Source organism: Chaetomium globosum, genomic scaffold (assembly GCF_000143365.1).
Source record: "Chaetomium globosum CBS 148.51 scaffold_1 genomic scaffold, whole genome shotgun sequence".
Taxonomy (NCBI): Eukaryota; Fungi; Ascomycota; class Sordariomycetes; order Sordariales; family Chaetomiaceae; genus Chaetomium; species Chaetomium globosum.
Genome location: NT_165976.1, coordinates 292690 through 308370, shown reverse-complemented (window position 1 = coordinate 308370; position 15681 = coordinate 292690). Strand labels below are relative to the sequence as shown.

The following is a 15681-nucleotide window of genomic DNA, read 5'->3' as shown; positions in this document are numbered from 1 at the left end:
CACTTAGCTATATTATTCTATTGTTAGTTATTATACGTGTCTCTTACATAGCTCTAGAAATATCAAAAAAAATATCTATTTTGTGATGACTTCTCTATGATATTTTTTGTTTTTATTTCGTTTTTTTGTCACCGAATATAAATTTCTTGTGTAATCTGAAATTTTGTTCTCTTTATGCTTGAGCACTTGGAGTATTGTTATGCCGGGGTGGTGGAGTGGGGGAGGAGGGTAGTGGGCGTTAGGCAGGATGCGGAGGGAGCGTGGTGTGAGGTGGAGGTGGAGGGGAAGGGGAGGGAGGTGGTCAGGGGGGATTATGTGGTCGGTTGTGATGGGGCGAATAGCGCGGTGAGGAAGTCGTTGTTTGGGGAGGAGTTTCCGGGGTTTACGTGGGATGCGCAGATTATTGCGACGAATGTGAGTTTTGGGGAGGGAAGGGGAGGCAAAGAAAAGGGGATGCTGACCGTGGTAGACGTACTACCCCTTCGCGGAGAAGTTTGGGTGGCATGACGCGAACTTTATCGTACACCCGGAGCATTTCTTCGTAAGAACCCCATCTTCATTGGCACGACCTCCCCCACCCCCTCCTGCTAACAAACCCAGATGGCCGCCAGGATCACCCGCGACGGCCTCTACCGCATCACCTACGGCGAGACCCCCGGGCTCACTCACGAAGAATACCTAGCCCGCCAGCCCTGGAAATTCGAGACCATCCTCCCCGGCCACCCCAAGCGCGACGAGTACAAGGTGATCAGCACCTCCCCCTACCGCATGCACCAACGCTGCGCCCCCAAGTTCCGCGTCGGCCGGGTGCTGCTGGTCGCCGACGCAGCCCACCTCTGCAACCCCTGGGGCGGGCTCGGCATCACGGGCGGGTTTGTCGACGTGGGGGGGCTGTACGACTGCCTCGCGGGGATATGGGACGGGAAAGCGGACGACTCGATCTTGGACCTGTACTCGGAGAAGCGGATCGAGAAGTGGCGGACCATCATCGACCCGATCTCGCAGGAGAACTTTAGGCGGGTGTCGGACAAGGATCCGGCGACCAGGTTCCAGAGGGATGAGTTTATGCAGATGTTGAAGAAGGGCGAGAGTGACGAGGCGTTTTTGAAGGAATTGTTGTTGGCGCCGATGGATGTGCGGTACGAATTTACGCAGCATTATAATGATGCGGCGAAGAAGGAATAAATATAAGGCGTAGGCCTTTGTTTGGCAAAAGATGTTAGATCTTACAGTTCCTAATTATCCCCTCTTGCGCCAACAACCTGTAATTAACCGAACCCAGTCCCATGATGCCATGCAAATGAAACCCATACATAAACCTCGCCGTGTATTATCTACCCCTCACCCTCATACCCACGCCTGCTCTCTGACAGGCTCCCTCCCAACATCCCCCCTCCCACCGGCGCCATGATACTGGAACTCAGTACGATAATACGGCCCTTGCTGTTCCGGCGTCCCATCCCTCCCCGCCCCCACCATCCCAATATCCGCCTCCTCCTGCGCCACAACCTCATACTCCCTCGCCCCCTGCGGCGACGCCACCACCCTTCCTTCCATCAACCACTCCCTCCCCTCTCCCTCATCACCCACCACATCCCCACCAACAACCCTCGCCTTCCGCCTCGCAGCCTGCTCCTCCAGCAGCACGCGTTTGATCTTGCGCATCTTCCACCAGATGTACACGGCCATGGCGAGGGTGGCGACAAAGGCGACGGCGAAGACGATGTTCTTGGCCGAGTTGTCGGCGTGGTCCTGCACGAGCAGCACGCCCAGGTAGACGAGGAAGATCTGCTTGGGCAGGGTGAGCAGCGTGGCGATGGCGAAGGCCCAGAAGTTGACGCCGCAGGTGGCGAAGACGGCCGTGCTGAAGTGGGAGGGGATGGCGGAGAAGCGGATGAGGAGGACGATCTGCGGTGGGGGGGGCAATGTTGGTTAGCGGGGGTTGGTTTGTTGTGGGGGGTGGTGAGGAGGTAGAATCTCTGGAGAGTAGTCAGGGGGGTAGGTAAGGGGGCAGGCTTACCCAGAAACTGCCGTCACGCGTCAAGCGGGCGAGGGCGCCGTAGTTGAGGTTCGTCCGTTCGAGCTTTTCGGCTTTGCGGCGGACGAGATACTTGAATGCAAACCAGGTGCCGACTGTGGGTTCTATCAGTATTCCTCCCGCGTGTAACGTCTTCAGGGCCAAACGTACGCTCGCCAAAGAATGTCCCCGCGGCCACGACTCCGAACCCGATCCATAACCCGTATACCACGCCGCAGAGGAGAGCTATTATCTCGTGGCCAAAGAGTGGGGGAAACGATATGATGATCAAGATTGCGATCGGGATCAGCCATCCGGCAGGGAGATCGCGGACCTTTTCGGACCACGGTCGAAGGTGCTGTCATCTTCACCGTCAGCGGGCGTGTTGCTTTACACAGACTATCGATTGGGGATGGCATACCTCAACGACTTGGTCATGGTAGACGGTGAGAAGGATGGTCAAAACAATGGCGATGATCGTGATAATCCAACATGCTTTTGAGTCATTTATTAGTCTTGGTATCGAATCATCGGATACGGGCTGTCCTTGGGGAAGCGCGGCATGGTTACACACCGAGGTATTTGGGCGCCAGGAACACCCGCTTCCAGTTTACTGGCTGGTAGTCCGTGTCCAATTCGCGCACCTTTTGGCTTCTCCCCCGAGACGTCATTTCAAGCGGTTTGCTGTCCCCCATGGCAAGTAATTTGAAGAGTGGGTGCACCCCTTGACGAGCCCCTTCGAATGTGTTCACGAACAGAGGCTACAGGACGAGGGGCAGGTGACGGATAAGTAGTAACCTGTAACCATGGGGTTGTCGGAAGCGCATGGGAGGGGAGATTTGCCGGAGAGACGGGGTGGCGAGGCGGTGCACGGGAAGGTGGCACTGCTCCTGTTTGGACCTGCAACAGATCAACAGGTTCCACGCTCCCAGTGGCTGTCATGTCTGTGTGTCTTGCAGCCAAGAACGGGAAGCGATTGGCGAAAAAGCTTATTTCCAGGCTGAGGCCTAGGGGCACAGCCCAAGTTGACGTCAGTCGCCCGGTTTTCCCCAAACGGGAAATAACCGCACAAGGAGGCTTATTATTTCTCTTCCCTTTGGTGGGTTCGAGGTAGAGTGCAGAATGCTCATGGTGCTGGCAAGGCTCTCGCAGATGGCAAGTACTAAATTCGGATCAGATCAGGTGTCTGCCTTGTGCTCGAGGGGGCAGTATTGGCCGCTGGATTCAAGACCGCGCGATGATTGAGAGGTTTCGGAATTGAACATCCCAACTTTGGGAAATGAGCACAGGGATGGCATGAAACCGCCGCAGTGCGCCTTGGGGCACCGGGCTGCCGGGGCAGCAAGGGCAGGTCATTGATAAGCGCGATAAGGCAGACCCGATTTTCTCAAAACCGCTTGCGCGGTTCTGCGTCCTGGGGCCCACCTCTCTAGCCGATCACGTGCAAGCACTTCCAATGTTGAAAATTTGCAGATGCGCACAGACCACTGACACTGCCTATTTAAGGTCTGCGATGCTCCCCGAATTTCAGTTCTCTTTTCTTCTTTTTTCTTCATGTCGACAATACTTCAGAGAATCATTTCTATAGTATTCGTCCTCTTTTGTGTTCCCTAAAGGAGCCACAGATCCCACCCGGGTTGATGAACAATATCCTCGGCACCCCACAGTGAGATCCTTTTTTACTCTCGATCTGCCTGCAAAGGCGGCGGTCGCTGGCTTTTGGGCCGCGACTGTATAGAGAGTGGCGATGATCTGTACCCCGCCTTTTCGAGGTCTTGCCTTCGGGCGCTCGGGCGGGGTGGGTGTCGATGGAAGTCTGACCGGCCTTTTCCTTCTTTTCGTTGCTTTCTCGGGCTCTGCTCGGGATGTGAGGAAGAGATTTTGGCGTTGGTCAGACTGCAAAATTGGGTGCTTAACAGCGTTTGTCGCCGCCATCTGGGCGTTAAATCGCATCGACACCGTCTTGGTCAGAAATTTATTATCTTTCGATACGTTAATCAACGCGGTAAATTTATTTTTGAAGTCTTGAGATACCAGACCAGTCTTCTCGGCGCGTCGGAGCGCTTGCGATTCTGGTGGCCGCGCCAAGCCGCGGATTTTGACGGCCCCACCTCGAACCGCAGGCCAACCAGGTCAATCACCGACAGCGGACGCCGACTCCCTTCGGCGGGCCACGGCGCGAGCCATGCTTAGCGTTCAATGATACCTAGGTAGGTAGGCTTGACCAAGCGATCCGGCAACATGATATGTAATACCTGTTCCCAGGAACTCTCACAGCATGGAATATAATGAGCCCAGGAACATTCCATCAAAGGAGTTAAACATTCTCAAAGCCCAGAGACGTACCATGTCCCTGTGCCCAGTTCCACGACGATACAAACGAAGCAAGAGCAAGAGGGACACCAAGCTACCTTGATTATCTAGCCACGCTGTAGCTAGGTTATGTTCCCGCGCCAGCCAGCCAACCGCATGATCCCCGATGCTCCATCCCCCACGAACCCAACCCCCAAACGCCTGGCATGCCATGACCCTACCCCGAAACACCCACCACCAAGCAAGTATCAGCATCCCCCTTTCCCAATCACCTCATCACCCCCTTCCCCCCCCCCCAACCCCATCCATCATCCACCATCCTCACCAACCCTCCCCTGTCTCCCCTACCCCACCGCGCCGTCTAACACCCCCACTATCCCCAGCACCCCCACCGCTACGACTGCTGCTGCGGTCTCCGCGGTTGCCTCGTCGGCCACCACCACCACGGCTAGTACAGCTCCCGATACCATGGCCCCGAAGTTGGCTGCGGGGCGTTGTTGCGCCCGATGCCGCTGCCGCGTGGGTTGGTGGGGGTGGCGGAGGCGGGGTTGGTTTTCGGTGGAGGGGGGGTTGTTCTCGTTGTTGGTGGTGGTGGTGTTGGAGTTGGTAATGGAGTTGGTGGTGGAGTTGTTGGGAATTGTTGGGAGAAGCGGCCGCGGTGTTGTTGGCGGTGACGGTGCCGGTAGTGGTAGCGGTGCTGGTCTTGTCCGACGCGGTAGTGGTGTGGCTCATAGCGGTGGGGGAGCGCTCATACCTGGCGGCCTCGGCCGCAAAGCGAAGCGCCTCGAGGTGGTGCCGTTGACAGTAGCGCGACACGTGGTAGCGCTCGAGGAGGTGGCGCCGCCGGCATTGTGGCGTGCCGCGGTGGACGCAGCGGTTCCAGAGCATGATCCCTTGGGTGCAGCCGCAGCCCCAGCGGAATCGCTTGTACCAACACATGGCGGCGGGGTGTTCGTTGGTTGAGCTGCTGGTTCGGAGTTCGGGCTGCGTGGAGGGTTCGTTGGATGAAGGATTGATGCGCGTAAAGTGAGATGGACGAGACGACGAGACGGAAAAAGAGTCCTTGTCTAGTTTGTTTAGTTTGTTGTGAAGTGCTTGTGGGCTTTCAGACGTGTTGGAAAAAGTTCTTGCGTTGTGATCTGAGGATCGGAGCAAAGGGTCAAGTGTGATCCTGGCAATATATGGCCACCCGCCGAGACTGCTTCTTGCTGTGCTCCTCCTGCCGCTCTGTCATTGCAAATGACTTGCCTGGGGCTATTCCCCGGTATTGTGCACTCGTTCACAGGTGATGACAGCCTATCTATTGTTTGTCGTTATGAATAGGATGACCGATGCCCCCTATTGTACTGCTCTCGGTCCCAACCTGCAGATGGCTTCATTCTTACCAAGTAGCTCCGTCGGATCTGTGTTTCATGTGGGACGATGTGTTTTGCAGTAACGAGACGAGGCATCATGGAGCTGGTGGATGGCGCCAGGTCACTGCCCAGATACGACCCGTACTAGTTGACATTATCACAGGGGGGACGAAAAGATGTGACAACTATCTGCAAACAGTCGAATGGTTTTGACAAAGCTAAGGAGCAATGCAGGTTCTACTTTTGTTTCACTCGTCAGGTTGTTTGTAGTGTTTGATAAAGGCGCCCAGAAGCTGTATGAAACGTCATCTTCTCGTACACAACTTCTGCAAAGGTCTAACCGTCTAATGTTCGGCCAAGAAACCGAATAGAGCTTGTATTACCTCAAAAGGTACCTAGGCAAGAGGGGTCGATTACTTTTTGTTGAGTCTGCAACTGGTGTGAGCATGTCAATAAATTGAAACAATGACCTCAACCCACCACGCATCGCCTTGAGCTCGGTTCCCGCTTAACGCTACTGAAAGACTTGCAGCGACAGACATTCCGGACTCCAGCATCCATAACGTGGGATGTAGCATTGAGAGGGTCCCAATGGTTGCCCTCGATTTTGGTGCCGAGAAACATTTGACTGACTAGTGCATGGATTCAACGAGGGTTGCATGGGTCATCTTTTTCCATTTTCTTTTTTTCCACCGAGACAACACTGGAAAGACTAGCAGACTAGCAGCATTGGACCGTTCCAGCCAGGTTGGCTGTCGACCACGTGCACATACGCGACGGCTTCACTCAACGTGTATTGGTAACGCCATAATCCTCGAACGAGATAGAATTTGTTCGCCGTCGTAAGAATCATCGCCTTCCTTGCTGTCCTTTCTGGGTGAGGTTTTGATGTTCGGTCGGTCAAGTCGCGAGGCGGCAGCTTTCCGCTCCAATTCCTGCATGGCCGAGTTTTGCCGTGGTGGAGACCAGCAAACAAGCCCTCGAATGCCCCACATGGTCAGGGCTGCCACATGGCTGGTAATGGTTGCCCGTTTTGGAAATTGTTTGGGTGACGCTGATGGGAAACAGAACCATCGAATTTATTCCAGAAACACGGCGCTTGGTACGGATTTGGGCATGCAAATCAACCAGGACGAAGATCTCGGCAAACAAACCCCCCTCCCCTCCTTCCGATCTTCAAGTCGGCGATAATGGAAACTTATTGTGGGTACGATCCCCGAAACCCTTGTCGAGAAGAAGTTAGCACATCGCAATCGCACGACCCCAGCAGCCTAGCGGCCCGAAAGCGACGCCAAGTCGGGACCAACAAAACAAGATTTTCCTCAGAGAAGCCGCGGTTGAGCCTGGCTCCACCGGGTGAGTTCCAAGCTCTCTCTCAAACCTCGCACACACCAGTGACACCGAGAGACACAGTCCCATTAGTTTGATGATGGCACGCTGACGAAGCGTCGGATGCAGAACGTACAGGCAAGCTGCAAGCTGCAAGGGGCGGGGTTGCTCGATAGGTCGTCATGTCCGCGGGACGTTGCATGGCCCCCTTTATCGTGTCACAGCCACCATTGCGCGAGATTCTGACACTTTTGGTTCCCGCCGCGGCGAAACCGTCAAACCGTCGCTTGACAGGCAACTCCCTGTTCGAAGCAACGGCATCAGAGACTGCCGCCTGTATTAGCGCGAGCATCCGGAGAGCGATCTTCTTGGGCTCGTCAAACATCGGCACCTAGATGGAAGGATAGCAGCCGACGAATCTCTCCTTTCAAACGCGGAATGGCTATCCCCTTCTTAGGACCCAGGCTTAGGTGCACAACCGGCACTGATGCACCACAGGCTTGACTCCTTGGGCACGCCTGAATCCTGGGTACGCCTGAATCCTGGGCACGCCTGAATCCCGGGCACGCTTGAGTCCTTGGCGCATTGGTGTCAACTCACAGCCGGCCGAGGACATTTGCACGTGCGAGAGGATGACAGGCTCTGGAAGTTGCACCAGCCTTACCACCAAGACGTCGCCCTTATATCTCGAATAATTATCAGGATGCCGGTTTCTCGTTCCGCGTAGCATCGGTCCCTCGCTCATGGACAACATCCGTTCCCTTCATCGCCGCCAGGGTCGGAAAGAGTGTCCCTTTTCGTCAAATCGCGCGGGAGCTGACAGCCCCGTAATGGAAAACGGCCCCTCCTCGGCCCACGGAGAGCGGGTCGGGATCTCCATACGCGGTTTTCACATGGGGTGCTCACATCAGTCTTGGCCATTCACCATCTTCCAACCGTTGCAATGGAGAAGTTTGGCTCGTCACAGCTCCGCACGAAAGCAGGGCCGGTAGTATCCCGCGAGAACAAAATTATGAGTGGTTTCACCATGCGCCGTCTTGGGCAAGGTTCCAATTTCCATGTTTCTGTTGCACCCTCTGCACCGCCATCGCGGTCCCCGATCTGTCAAGGACTCCCTGCCGACGCATGTCAATATCACTCCCACGTTCGTGGAATCTGGGGTCGGGAACCGGCTCATGTTGTGTGGGTCTTCGGTAGCGGTCCTGGGGATGTATGTAAATACAAGGCGCTCCCCCCCGCTCCCTCGGTAGGGGGCCGAGTGATGGACTGACAGGACTCCGCCTCTCTCCTTTGCCCAGCTTCTTCACCAGGGCTTTGAACCAGGCTGCGAGGATCTCATCGCGAATGGTGGCCTGACATGTTGTCCCTCCGATATGCATGCGCCATTCTTGGCCTGTGTCTTTTTGCCCTGAGCAATGGCGCCGCCGCCGCCACTACGGACAGCCCACTCTCGCTCCAGGAGGGCTACACCGACCTCCCGGACTGCGCAGTACGTTCTGTAGCCACCCATGGAAGAGACAGCCGGCTGACGGAGCACTCTAGCGAGATTGTTTTGTTACCGCGATCGACCAGTCTGCTTGTGCCGCGGTCGAAGCTGCTTGCCTTTGTGGTGATGCCAAGTTTAACAAGGCGGCCACCGGGTGCATCCAGTTGTCTTGCAGCATCCGAGAGTCCCTGGGTATGGCTTTCCGGCAGGCATACTTGGCCATTCACCATATGCTGATGTTGTGTAGCGGCTAAAAACATTACCGAGCTCATGTGTGGGCACTCCCCTGAGAGGGACGCAAGCCTCATCCCGGTGTACTCTGTTTTTATCGGCCTGGCCGTCGTGGCCGTGATGCTGCGGCTAGTTGCGCGAGTTCTCACGCACGCCTACTTCTGGTGGGATGACTTTGCCAACCTCTTTGGCTTCGTAAGTGTGCCGGTTGAGGTGTTATCGACATTTGCTGACCGGGCTCAAGATCGGCTCTGCGCTGTTCACAGCTATGAACCTCAAAGGTAGCCTCCTACTCTGCTATTCGAGGGCCGAGACCGAGACCTAACCGTGTCTTCTAGCCATTGACCTTGGACAAGCGCTGGATATCTGGTTCGTCCGTCCCGATAACATCACCCTCGTCGTCAAGGTAACCCACCCCAGCCCCGTCCCCTTCATTGCCAACCCGATCATTAACCCCGCCTCAGATGTTCTTCGTGGAGATGCTCCTCTACACCATCACCCGGTTCTTTGTGCGCGCCTCGATCATCCTGTTTTATCTGCGCGTCTTCCCGCCCAGCCAGGACAATAAGCTCGGTCGTATCCTACAGTATACCATGATCTTCAACGTCGTCTACAACATCAGCTTCCTCTTCGCCGTCATCTTCCAGTGCACGCCCATCTCGGACTTTTGGACCCAGTGGGAGGGCATCCACCAGGGCCGCTGCGGCAACGCCAACATCCTCGCGTGGGTGGCGGCCGCGACGGGCATCGCGTTCGACGTGTGGTTGCTGGCGCTGCCTTTCCCGCAGCTGCTGGCGCTGAACCTGCACTGGAAGAAGAAGGTGATGGGGGGGATGATGTTTTTTGTTGGTGTTGCGTGGGTCTCCTGCTGTCTATCTTGAGGCCGAGCAGTGGATACTGACAACAAGCCACAGCGTCATGATCATCAGTCTTGTCCGCCTCAAAACCATCAACGAGTTCACCCGGGCCGTTAACCCAACCAGTCAGCCACCCCCCTTCCTACCCCCCTTTGCCAACCTCCCATTCCCCAACCCAACCCCCTTAACCCAACCAACCCCCTCCCACCCCCACCTGACCAAACCCTCGCATACTAACCCCCACACAGAAGGACATCGTCCAAGTCTGCCTCTGGTCCGGCATCGAGCTCGACGTCGGCGTCATCTGCCCCTGTCTGCCCTCCTTCCGCCTGCTGCTGCGCCGCCTGTTGCCCCGCGTCATGGGCACCGCCTCGTCGCGCTACGAGCTCGATCCTGTTTCTGGCACAAACTTGACCGGGACGGGGGCAGGGATGGGTGGTGGTGGGGTGAGGAGTGCGGTGAGGGGGAGTAGGGGGGGAAGTGGGAGTTTTGGTAGGGGAGGGGGGAATCGTAGTGGTGGTGGTGATGGTGGTGGGGGGGTAGGGAAGATTGTGGTGGAGAATACGATTGCGATTAAATATGGGAGGAGTGGGGAGTTGGATGATGATGATGGGGTGAGCTGTGAGAGTGTGAGGGGGTTGGTGGAGGGGAGGGCGTCGTCGGTGGAGGATGAGGAGAGTGGGAGGAAGAGTATTGGGAGGAGGGGGAGGTAGGGTGCTAGGGTAGCTGATGCTAAGGCCGGGAATGATGATTCTTTCGTTTATGAGGCATGGATTGTTGTTGCTGGATCCTTTGTGACTGCTTGACGGTAGTGTCAGGTTGCCGGTCTGGGAATTTGCACATTTCCTCGACGCGGCCTGGAAGTTTCCCTCCACATTACACATCTGTCCGTACAGATTACATATCCATGCCTCCACTTCCATCCGGCGGCACTCCCGCTTTGCAGCACGTTGCAGTCGGCCTTCCTTCCCCTTCGCCTCGAGCCCGGCCTTCCCAACCAATCACTACAAGGCATAAGTCCGACCGGTGGGGACCTCCGGCCGTTACCCCCATCTGTCGGACCCGATAGAACGTCACCACCCGCTTCGCAGACATAAAACCGCCCACCACCACCACCATAATCCTGCTCCTTTCCTGTCTTCACAAACCAACCACCCACGGTAAACCCAACCACAACCACAACCCCAACACCAAGTTATCCACCACCACCATGGTAACCTTCAACTTCGCCTACACCGCCCCCATCAACCCGCCAGGCGCCAGCCCCGTGCTCACCCCCGCCCAAGTCTGGACCGGGCTACAATACAAGGTCCGCCGCGCCGAGAAATTCGTGCCCGTCATCACCGCGTGCGAAGTGATCTCGGAAGAACTCCCCGCCTCACGCGCCGACGGCCAGCACGTCATCACGCGGCGGGCGACCTTTGCCGAGGGCGCGGGCCCCAAGGGCGGCGGTACCATCGTGGAGGTGTGTCGGCTGTACGCGCCGTGTCGGATCGATTTTGGGCAGGAGGATGGGACGACGGTGGGGAATTATGTGAGTGTGGGACTCGCGGGGGAGTTGATGATGACGTATGTGTTTGAGTGGAGGGTGGAGGGGGTGGTGGAGGGGAGTGAGAGGGCGAGGGAGTTGGAGGGGGGGTATGTGAAGGTGAGTTTTTGTTTTCTCTTGAGTCGAGGGTGGGGGTTGGGGGTGGGTGTTAATTAGAAGGTGGGTGTGGCTAACTGATCGTTGTAGATGGCCAAGATGGCGGTTGAGGGCAGCATCGACACGATCCGGAAGATTGTCAAAGGGGAGATTGCTATGGACTGAGAAGGTTACGGAGCTGCGTTGTCAAGAGAAACACTCTGAAAAAAGACGGGGTTGGCTAGGGTGTGGCATATTCAGGGGTACCCGGACTCGGCCAGCCTTAAAATAGAAATATCAACGTATGGGGGACCCCAATCTCCGGTTCTTGCTGTAATAACAGGTGTCCGGTGGTGTCATGAGCTGAAATGAATAATCCATGCTAATAACCTGCGCATGTCAAAGCCATGGCCCGACCCCCTCCCCATCCCCGTCCCTGTTCCCCCTCACACCCCCCACGGGTGAGGCGGGTAAAACATGGTCATGCCCGTGTCCACAAACCCCTTAGTACTGCACAGCAGCTCCGGCCCGTCCGCCGTATCCTGCACCATGTCCCAGAACCGCGCCATCCCGCTGAGCGGCAAGTCAGCCGGAAATAACTTCTTCTCGGTGGTCTGCAGTCCGTGTCCTGCAACGAGCACGGGCGCGAACTGGGAGCGCGCCCCCTGACTGCCCGTCTTCTCTCCGTCAGTGGAGTAGTCCGACAACCACCACCACGCCGAGTCGCCGCAGAACTCAAGCTGCTCGTGATTGCGGTGCGAGGATCGTGTGTAGTGTAGGTCTAGTCCGTCCGAATGAGTGTCGACACTCAGGATGGTCTCGCCATCCTTTGTTGCGAGTCCGAGGTCGACGGTCACGGTGACGTTGGAGGTGTTGTCTACGAACCTGGAGAATGTCCTGGTACCGAGCATCCGTCTTGTTAGTCCGTTTTTAAGTATGGTATGACGTAGGGTAAGCAAACTCACAGTTGAGCCTTATGTGGCCCTAGGATTTCCGCACGCGTCCGGATGACGTCCGAACTGTTGAGGTCTGCTGGGAGTCAGAATCTGTGGCCCGCGGGGCGTGGCAGTTCGGTGGTTGACGTACAAAAATGATGCGATTCCGAAATAAGCATTGACAGAAAAACCGGGCTGAGCTCGAACATGGCTGTTGCCATATATCTTTGGCCTGGTTCCGGCGCGGATACGAATATACCGGCCGAGAGTTTGGTCGAACAGTCGTCGCCGCAACAGAGGGCGACACCGTGATTGACATGCGGCCATGTACTGGAGTTTGGATTGTCGCCCGGGCGGACGGCTACTTCTGGGACTCTCCAGGTGGCGTCGATGGCTGAGAAGTTGCCGACGCCAGGAATGTTCGAGGTGTGCATACTGACTCCGCAAAGATCCTTGCGGTTCTTGTTTCCAAAGGCGCCTGGAAAGCTGTATATCGAGAGAAGGAGAAAGAGCCCGGCGGCTTGCTTGAAGATTTGTAGCTGGTGCATTTTGCGATTGCAGAAAGGTTCGGGTGAGAGTTGTAATAGGCGGCGTGTTTGTGGAAAGGCCACTCTTGAAATGTTCATGGAGGAATGGTTAGAAACTTTCAGGAGTTGGAAACCGGAGTGGTGATCTAGGACAATATAGTACCCCTACCTAGGTATGGTGGCCTTGGGTGCCGCGTACCTACCCACTATTATACGTCATGCGGCGGCCCCTCAGTTTGGATGAAGCCAAGCGTAGCACGAGAGCTGCTTCTTTGTTATATAACGAGCCACGCGAACCTTGGAGTCGGCACCCGTGACTAGGCAGCGTTGTGTCCATCAACTTTGGAGGAAAAGGGATATGAAGATTCTGCACGTCAGTTCCGGGACCACCTGAGGAGAAGCTTGGGGACCGGAGTTATGGCTGCCCGGCTGAGTTCAGCTAACATCTCTGAATTCCATTCTCTCCAGAGTACCAAGCAAGCCCAGGATCAAGATATTCCGACCCCCGATACCATCACACGCCAGCCCCTTAATGCGTAGCAACCTCCTTGACACTCGCCCGGTGCACCCTCGCCAGCCACGTCGTAGCCATAAACCGCCGGATCCTCTTCCCCCACAGCATAAACACCACCAACGCCAGATTATTCACCAACACCACCGCCCCAAACACCCCCGCAATCATCACCGCATACCCATACTGCATCACCCAGCTCAGCAAATCCAGCCCCATCCCAAACGAAATCGCCTGCTTCCCCAGATTCATCGCAATCAACATCTCACTCACATTCGCCGTATAACTATCAATCGCATACGCCAACGTAAACGTAAAAAAGAAATAACTCGCAAAGTTATTCATCGCCACGCCCACAAAATACGCCACCCAGTGCAGGTCGCGCTCCGCCGCGAACCCGTACACCACCAGCCCCGCCGGCGCCAGCAGCACCACGGGCAGCATGACGCCCAGCCGCATCTCGGCCTCGCGCACCCCGCCGTTGTGGCGCGTCAGGCGCGCGGCCAGCCGGTCCGACGACGCCGTGAAGGGGAGCGCCAGCACGTAGCCGAGCAGGGAGGCCACCGCGATGAGGCCCGAGGAGGTTTGGGTCCAGTTGTAGGGGGGGGAGGTGATTTTGAGTGGGAACGTGTAGTTGAAGCTGAGGGCGCCGAGGCCGATGTAGATTCCTGGGGGTGGGGGCGGGGGGTTAGTGGGGAGGGTAAATAAAAGGGGGGAAAGGGGGGTTGGAGATGGGGGCTCACCGTAGGTGGTTATCACCCAGAGGACGTGGGGGACGAGGAAGTAGGTGAAGGAGCGGGCGATCATGAGGAAGAATTCGGTCTGCTTGTCGTAGACGCCCCAGAATTTGAGGGTCTGGAGGAAGGTTTTGCGGGGAGGGATGGCTATTGCGGGTGTTGTGTCTTCAACCATGATGGCGTTGGAGGTGGAGTGTTTGTCTTCGGTTTGGGAGCGGGAGGATTCAAGGGGCGTCTCAGTCTCTGGTTTGTTGCGGTGGTACAGTGACTCTTCGACGACGAAGAAGGCGAGGATGAGAAGGGCGCAGCCAAACGCAAACTCGACGTAGAAGAATAGGCGCCAGGAGTAGCCGCCGGCGAGCATGTATCCAGCGTAGAGTGGGCCAGTCGAACCAAAGCACAGGCAGACTGCACACACACCATCAGCGTTTGAGCATCGTGAGGTTATGTTGAAAAGACAAACCAGTGTAGTAGCCCAGGCGCTTTCCCCGCTCGTGCAGGAAGAAGATGTCGTTGACCAGTTGTACAGGAAGCGCCTCGCACACGGACGAGGCAAAGCAGTGGATGATACGCGCCGCCATCAGCCCTTCGTATGTTGTTACCTGCGAGCAGGCAATAAGGCCGGCGCAGTACTGCCACCCAGGTGTCAGTTAGACGAGATCTCGGCTCAAAAGCACCGCAACAAAGGCGAGTAACTTACACCAATCAACGAACCCAGCATCACTGGTCGGCGACCAAACTTGTGATACGCAGGGACCAGGAGAAGGGAACCTGCCTTTTGGTTAATGCCGTCCGTTGGTCCGCAGGCATTCGGGGAACCTACCAAACCCAAAGGCGAGATTCGCATAGCTAATTAGGTTGCTTGCTTTAGTTGGTGAGATGTCAAATTCTTCCGAGTAAATTCCGATGTAGACTGCCGGGCCAAGAAGTGCCGAGTTGCTGAGAAATGAATACGCAGAACAAACAAGGAGGATGAGGCTCTTGCGGGTGTTGGACCACTGTGTGGAGGAATGTCAACGCGCCGTAGGCTTTGTTTGTCCGTGTCAACGGTTGGAACACGAACTTGTAACGGGTCGTTCGGGTCTTCTGCAGGAACCGGATACAGAGCCTGACCGTAGCCGGTGTCGTCGCCCTCTGGTGTGTTTCTGTCAGTATCTTCACTGAGAGTACAACGATGGCTTTTCTTTTGAGCGTACCTTTGGTGCTAAGGTCTACTGTGCCGGGTACATCACCCTCCCTGGCATGGCTATTAATCGGAGGTGTCAGTTAACCGTCACACGTCTGATGTTGCAGTGAGGGACTGCACCTCTGCACTAGGTGCCTCCCTCTGTCTTGTGGAGAGCCCATGGTTTTCGAGGGCTCGAGGCTGAAGTGTCAGGCTCTATCAAAGTTGTGTGAAGTTGGGAAAAGATGAGGTGGGTCGCCGGGGGGATGCATGGTAAATAAATTAATAGTTGTTGAGACCGGCAGACGACGCCGTTACACGACGGGGGAAGGTCACCAGCAGGGGTTGGTAGAGTACCACCTTGAGGGCTTCAAGAGTCCTGACGAGGATTACCTGCATGATGCTAGGTTCTTGATTGGCGTCAGATTGGGGAAATGTAACCCATGGAGCCCATGTCTGCCGAATCCAACCAACGACGGCGTGGTCTGGCCCGTCAACCTGGTTTGGAATGGTCTCACTGGTTTTCTCGGAAACCATGATCCGTGGGACGCGTGCAGCTTCGAATAGATACCCAACATCCCTGCATCCACCGCG

The 15681-nt window shown here is 56.2% G+C and overlaps 8 protein-coding genes across 8 annotated transcripts; 3 read left to right on the top strand and 5 right to left on the bottom strand.

Moving 5' to 3' along the window:
- Positions 1 to 600: 600 nt before the first annotated feature.
- On the top strand, positions 601 to 1185 carry CHGG_00097 (uncharacterized protein; the record flags this gene model as incomplete). The annotated part of the gene is made up of 1 exon (XM_001219317.1): positions 601 to 1185. One exon carries the CDS (start codon positions 601 to 603, stop codon positions 1183 to 1185), a length of 585 nt encoding a protein of 194 aa, XP_001219318.1.
- Positions 1186 to 1347: 162 nt separating this feature from the next.
- On the bottom strand, positions 1348 to 2712 carry CHGG_00096 (uncharacterized protein; the record flags this gene model as incomplete). Its single annotated transcript, XM_001219316.1, has 5 exons — positions 1348 to 1908; positions 2021 to 2110; positions 2189 to 2263; positions 2439 to 2512; positions 2592 to 2712. The coding sequence occupies 5 exons, from the start codon at positions 2710 to 2712 to the stop codon at positions 1348 to 1350; spliced, it is 921 nt and encodes a 306-aa protein (XP_001219317.1).
- A 984-nt stretch (positions 2713 to 3696) lies between these two features.
- On the bottom strand, positions 3697 to 5269 carry CHGG_00095 (uncharacterized protein; the record flags this gene model as incomplete). The annotated part of the gene is made up of 3 exons (XM_001219315.1): positions 3697 to 3913; positions 4364 to 4437; positions 4679 to 5269. The coding sequence occupies 3 exons, from the start codon at positions 5267 to 5269 to the stop codon at positions 3697 to 3699; spliced, it is 882 nt and encodes a 293-aa protein (XP_001219316.1).
- A 1198-nt stretch (positions 5270 to 6467) lies between these two features.
- CHGG_00094 (uncharacterized protein) lies at positions 6468 to 7630 on the bottom strand (the record flags this gene model as incomplete). The annotated part of the gene is made up of 3 exons (XM_001219314.1): positions 6468 to 6739; positions 7078 to 7405; positions 7508 to 7630. 3 exons carry the CDS (start codon positions 7628 to 7630, stop codon positions 6468 to 6470), a joined length of 723 nt encoding a protein of 240 aa, XP_001219315.1.
- A 741-nt stretch (positions 7631 to 8371) lies between these two features.
- On the top strand, positions 8372 to 10301 carry CHGG_00093 (uncharacterized protein; the record flags this gene model as incomplete). The annotated part of the gene is made up of 5 exons (XM_001219313.1): positions 8372 to 8503; positions 8587 to 8692; positions 8748 to 8926; positions 9196 to 9552; positions 9837 to 10301. 5 exons carry the CDS (start codon positions 8372 to 8374, stop codon positions 10299 to 10301), a joined length of 1239 nt encoding a protein of 412 aa, XP_001219314.1.
- A 497-nt stretch (positions 10302 to 10798) lies between these two features.
- Positions 10799 to 11398, top strand: CHGG_00092 (uncharacterized protein; the record flags this gene model as incomplete). Its single annotated transcript, XM_001219312.1, has 2 exons — positions 10799 to 11236; positions 11324 to 11398. 2 exons carry the CDS (start codon positions 10799 to 10801, stop codon positions 11396 to 11398), a joined length of 513 nt encoding a protein of 170 aa, XP_001219313.1.
- A 260-nt stretch (positions 11399 to 11658) lies between these two features.
- Positions 11659 to 12695, bottom strand: CHGG_00091 (uncharacterized protein; the record flags this gene model as incomplete). Its single annotated transcript, XM_001219311.1, has 3 exons — positions 11659 to 12109; positions 12178 to 12241; positions 12299 to 12695. 3 exons carry the CDS (start codon positions 12693 to 12695, stop codon positions 11659 to 11661), a joined length of 912 nt encoding a protein of 303 aa, XP_001219312.1.
- A 508-nt stretch (positions 12696 to 13203) lies between these two features.
- On the bottom strand, positions 13204 to 15269 carry CHGG_00090 (uncharacterized protein; the record flags this gene model as incomplete). The annotated part of the gene is made up of 7 exons (XM_001219310.1): positions 13204 to 13371; positions 13459 to 14330; positions 14386 to 14554; positions 14623 to 14741; positions 14919 to 15056; positions 15119 to 15168; positions 15229 to 15269. 7 exons carry the CDS (start codon positions 15267 to 15269, stop codon positions 13204 to 13206), a joined length of 1557 nt encoding a protein of 518 aa, XP_001219311.1.
- Positions 15270 to 15681: the final 412 nt, after the last annotated feature.